At 36.8% G+C, this 5188-nt stretch overlaps 1 protein-coding gene across 1 annotated transcript; it reads left to right on the forward strand.

Moving 5' to 3' along the window:
- Positions 1 to 1498: 1498 nt before the first annotated feature.
- LOC123249902 (olfactory receptor 9A4-like) lies at positions 1499 to 4383 on the forward strand. Its single transcript, XM_044678997.1, has 2 exons — positions 1499 to 2438; positions 4292 to 4383. Exons 1-2 carry the CDS (start codon positions 1499 to 1501, stop codon positions 4381 to 4383), a joined length of 1032 nt encoding a protein of 343 aa, XP_044534932.1.
- Positions 4384 to 5188: the final 805 nt, after the last annotated feature.

The following is a 5188-nucleotide window of genomic DNA, read 5'->3' on the forward strand; positions in this document are numbered from 1 at the left end:
GGTACAGTCTTGCCATCCAATTCCAGCTTGTTCCTATCTCACATTTTTCTATTTCTGTATTTCTTTTCTAGGTCCATCTTCTTTCTGTCATGAGTGCAAGTTGACTTCTCTGGGGTTTCCTTGGCTTCTGGAAAATTCATCACCATATCTTATTCAACATACTGGGTTTAGCGAGGTACTGATTACTATTAGCACTACTATTAGGAGGTTAGCCCAAACCTGTAATGGCAAGCCTATGACACACATGTCAGTACTGACACATGTAGCCATTTTTGAAGACACGCAGTCGCATACTGAGAAGTATGGGGCTGCATGCCGAGGATGAAACATTTGTTGTAGTGTGGTGTAGACACTCTGTGCATTATAGATGACAATTCTACTTATATTAATTTACCTATTTTGGTTTAATAAATATAGATATATATTATAATTATACATTTTTGTTATTTAAAATGTAAATATTGCAAAATTATGATTTTTTTTTCTCGAAGTGACACATCACTAGAGTTATGCTCTGTTTTTTGGTTAATTCTGACACACCAATCTCAAAACATTGCCCATCACTGGCCTAGACATTAGCAGGTAATATGGGGATCTCACCTAAGGGGCATCTAAGAATGCACAAGAATATGTGAGGGAGCTATCATCCTGGCTACACATGAGAAAAGAAGATAACAATGTGAAAAACTGGGAAAGGAGACAATGGATTTTAGAGGGAAAAAAAAGTTGAACCTCAGAGTCAAGAAATATGGGCTCTATTCCCACCTCTCCAAATAATCAGTTGTGTGACCTTGAACAACACCCTTACTTTTCTGAGCATGTTTCCTCATCTATAAATGAGTGAGGCTTAATTAAATGTCACCTGAGGTTTCTTCTGTTCACAATATTCTAGGATGTTTCTAGTAATAAAAAATGTATATGAATGATGTGAACTAGATACTTGATTATTGAGGAAATAGAGTAAGAGATTAGTCTAGTGCTTGATGGTGTCTTTCTACTCTTATAAGGTGTGGTGGGGATCTAAAAAAAGATTATAAGAAAAGAAGATGTAGACTGGAAGAAAGCATAGAATTTGTGAGATTTTGAGTTTGAGGAAAGAAATAAGTTTTAGAAAGAAATAAAAATGATAATAAATATGCTATTCTTAGCAGTCAGGGCAATGATGTCAGGTTATCTAACCATGTTGGGAAATAGTACACAAATTGTGAAGTGACAAAAGGGTGTCTGTGGCTTTCTGTGATTTCTATGCTATATCACTGTTTCATATTCATAGACCAGAAAGTGAATTCATTCATTGACATTTAGTTGTGATCATCAGATTATGAAATATAGATTTAATACTACCTCTTGCCAATTAGACTTGATTTTGAAATATATCCTATGAACAGATGATGAATATCACAAACACAAGATCTTCATAACTTTTAGAATTAAAACTTCTGATGGGTAATACTAACTCTCTATTGTCTTTTAGTTTTCAGAAGGAACAGAGGACTGAATGGTGGGAAATCACTCTGGAGTCATCAAATTTTACATTGAAGGTTTTCCTGGCTCTCCAGAATTCCGTCACACACTCTTCGCCATATTCTTCTTCTCTTTCTTTGTGACTATAATGGGAAGTATGATAATCATTGTGATTGTCTGTGCTGATCACAGACTACACTCTCCCATGTATTTCTTCCTTGGTCACTTGTCTTGCCTGGACGTCCTGATTACCTCCACTCTCATTCCACCAATGCTAGGGGGCTTGCTAATGTCTGAATTCCTGACCATGTCTTTCTCTGCCTGTTTCACTCAGCTCTTCTTGTATCTCTCTTTTGGAACAACAGAATTAGCATTACTCGGAGTAATGGCAGTGGATCGTTATGTAGCTGTTTGTAACCCTCTGAGATACAACACCATCATGAACAATCAAGTTTGTATCTCGGTGGTGACATTGGCCTGGGTACTTGGGTTTCTTATTGAAATCTGGCCAGTCTATGCTACTTTTCAACTCTCCTTCTGTAGGTCAACTGTTGTGAACCATTTTTACTGTGACAGAGGGCTATTACTGAAGCTTTCCTGTGAAGACACAGCTTTCTTAGAGTTTATTCTCTTCTTGATGGCTGTTGTTATTCTCTTTGGCTCTTTGCTTCCCACCCTCATCTCCTATACTTATATAATCTCCACTATCCTGAAGATCTCTTCTGCCTCTGGCCGAAGAAAGGCCTTCTCTACCTGTGCCTCTCACTTCACCTTTGTAATAATTGGCTATGGAACCTGCTTATTTCTTTATGTGAAGCCCAAGCAGACACAGGCAGCTGAGTATAACAAGATTGTCTCCTTAATGATTTCAGTGGTAACTCCATTCCTGACACCTTTTATCTTCACTCTGCGGAATGATAAAGTCAAAGAAGTTCTGAGAGATGGGATGAAGCACTGCTATCATCTCTTTAAGGGTAAGCACTTCCCAAGGAATATATCTGTGAAAATTGTATATTTTTTATTATTAGAGTAATTCTGAATGTTCATTCTTTAAGTTAGTTCCTTGTCATAATGATCCAAGAGTAATGAGTTCTCTTGTCCTTGAATATGTTCAGGACATAGTTAATGGGCATGTTAACTTTCCTTTAAGGGGCTTATTCCCAGTTTGGACCAGTGCCTTTGGTTTGCTGCAATATTACTCAGGTTGAAGATCAGTGTGTGGGCACGACTTTGAAATAGATTACGAACTAAAAAAAGGGTAAGTTTCTTGTATGTGTTATATGCATTTATCTCTTTTCCTCTCCAATAAAATTTCCTATGTAGGATCTTGAAAATCAGAACCCCCAAAGCCTTCACATCAAGTACTACTACAGTTTCTGGAAAGACAATAACAAATGAACATTTCAGTCTGAATGAACTAATCTAGGACCAAGAAAGGAGAATCAGGAGGAAAAAAATATATGTGGTGTATAATACCATAACTCAAAACAACAGTTTGAATACAGCTGAACTCAATTTAAGGGCAGTACCTAGAGGACAGAAGCTGAAATACACATCCCTTCTCTCAGTGAAAAAATCAGGGATTATTGGAGAAAAAATTTGCATATACTATCAGAAGACATCTTTGTATAGTTGATTTTGCTTAGAAGTGCTTTTCATTATAAGAGAGCTATATGTGTGTGAGAGTCATTGCGTAAGTATATGTTTTTTTTTTCAGAATGTCTTTGGTATAAAACTGTGGTCTTCAAAATTCTTTGATCAAATGCCTTAGTAAAATTTTGTGAACAACATCGGTATATACATACTTATGTAAATGTGTTTATATAGTTATAATTCTATATTATAAATAAAAACAAATTTAAATGGATGAGATGTGAAATAATATTTTAATCATTTTATTTATTAATGGTACAAACTCATGGCAAATGAAGGCAATGTGATTGAACAGCCTGCATTAGTTATGAAAATCTTGGTTTAAAACTTTGTGATGCTGAAAAAGTTAAAAGCTCATAATCGGTTTATTTCAATACTTGGTATGAAATGCTACCATATTTGAAAAAGAGAAGTCACAGCAATAAAAACAGAAGAATGAAGGAATGAACAGTATTTGTTAAAATCATCATACAGTTACTGTGCTAAGTGCTGAGGCTATAGTAACACATCCCTAACCCAGATAATTAAGGAATAAGGAATGGGGTAAGAGTAGGAAAAATGAGAGATGTTGTCCATTGTACTCAGGGCTATTGTGGAATCAGCTCTAAGCAGCTTGTTCTACCTATTGAACTGTCACTGTGAGCATTTGCAAATCAAAAATGAGCAACTCCATCTATTAGAATTGACTATATGGCTCATTGACTGTCAAGACTTATGAAAGTGTTCATTCATTTTAGACTTAAAAGTGTCTGGGCATATTTCTTTTTCTTTGAGATCTTCCTTGTGAAACACTTACCAGAACTCCTATGCTGCTTTATAAACATTGCTTGAACTCAGCAAGAATGCTCAGGGAAAGAAGTTATCATCTGATTGGAAGCCTGGTCATTGGAGGCTAATAACAATAGCAAGCATTGCCATTGTACTAGAAGGTTTGCAACCTGCTTTACATCCATGATCTCATTTGAGACTCACAGCAGTCCTAACTTGCTTTCGCTTCAGCATGGAGACAGTGGGGATAGGATAGGCACCTTTCATTAGTAAAAGAAGGACATTTGTTTCCCCTCATCCCTCACAAGAAAACCAGTAGAAGAAATATGGCCTGAGCCAGTCAAAATGGCTTGATTTGACTCATGATGCCCCCTTTTATAAATCTCCTTTCTCCCATAATGATTAGCCACACCAAGTGTCTCTATGGTGTTCTTTGGATCTCTAAAGCGGATTCCACCTGTCTTCACCACCATCTCTCAGATTGAAATTTTTCTTTAAAATACATCCCCCTCCTCCATGTTCCCACATCATTTCTTCTCTGCAGTATATCTAATGGATTAATTTAACTAGCTTATTCCCCTTATCTAACACAATAGATGATTGAGTCACCTATTCCTTAAGCTTCCTGGGTGAGTTAACTGGAAACTTGAAATAAAGTCCAAAAGATGGAATTTCAGGTATTGTGAGAGCAATTTCTGGGAGAGTAACCTTCCCTTAGGTTGTTGCATTCAGGCTTCTCCATCAGGCCTAGGGCTATGGGATAGAAAAGAATTTCTTCCAGACTGGTGCTAAAGTGTGTTGGCTGGGAACGTGAAGAAAATGATCATGTGGATTTGCTTGGCAGGGGATGCTCTCAAAGGGCAGAGAAAGATATAAGGCTTGCCCTGTGCCAGATTTTGAAGATTGTCTGTAGCATTCCTCTTCCTCCTCCATATGCTCTTTTCTTTTTTGGTCCCTTAACCCCTTGGTTAATTTAACCTCTTTCCTTTCAAATTCAGTATGGCTGTCACATTCTCACTGTTTTTTTGTACTTTTGTTTTCAGTAATCTTCCTACCTGCTGGTCTATTCTCTTTTCTCCCTGTCAATCTCTAATAGTCTTCATGCTTCAGAATTGCTCCCCATATTCTGAAATATAATCTGATTAAAGTAATTCACATAGTTTGAATGTCTAATTCACTTGCTTTTGACATAGCTTCATTTATTTCATTGCTTTGTATGCATTAACTTTGTATGCATGAGGATGTACATCCAGAATTCACACATCCTCCTATCTCTGATATTGCAGGGTCACCATATGTTCTA

The sequence above is a fragment of the Gracilinanus agilis genome, chromosome 5 (genome assembly GCF_016433145.1).
Source record: "Gracilinanus agilis isolate LMUSP501 chromosome 5, AgileGrace, whole genome shotgun sequence".
NCBI classification, from domain to species: Eukaryota; Metazoa; Chordata; class Mammalia; order Didelphimorphia; family Didelphidae; genus Gracilinanus; species Gracilinanus agilis.

Bases quoted from the DNA above. Each gene is read 5' to 3' on its own strand.
- LOC123249902 (XM_044678997.1), top strand. From the start codon at position 1,499: ATGGTGGGAAATCACTCTGGAGTCATCAAATTTTACATTGAAGGTTTT. The intron at 2,439-4,291 runs GTAAGCACTTCC...CATAATGATTAG, and splicing joins CTGCTATCATCTCTTTAAGG to CCACACCAAGTGTCTCTATG.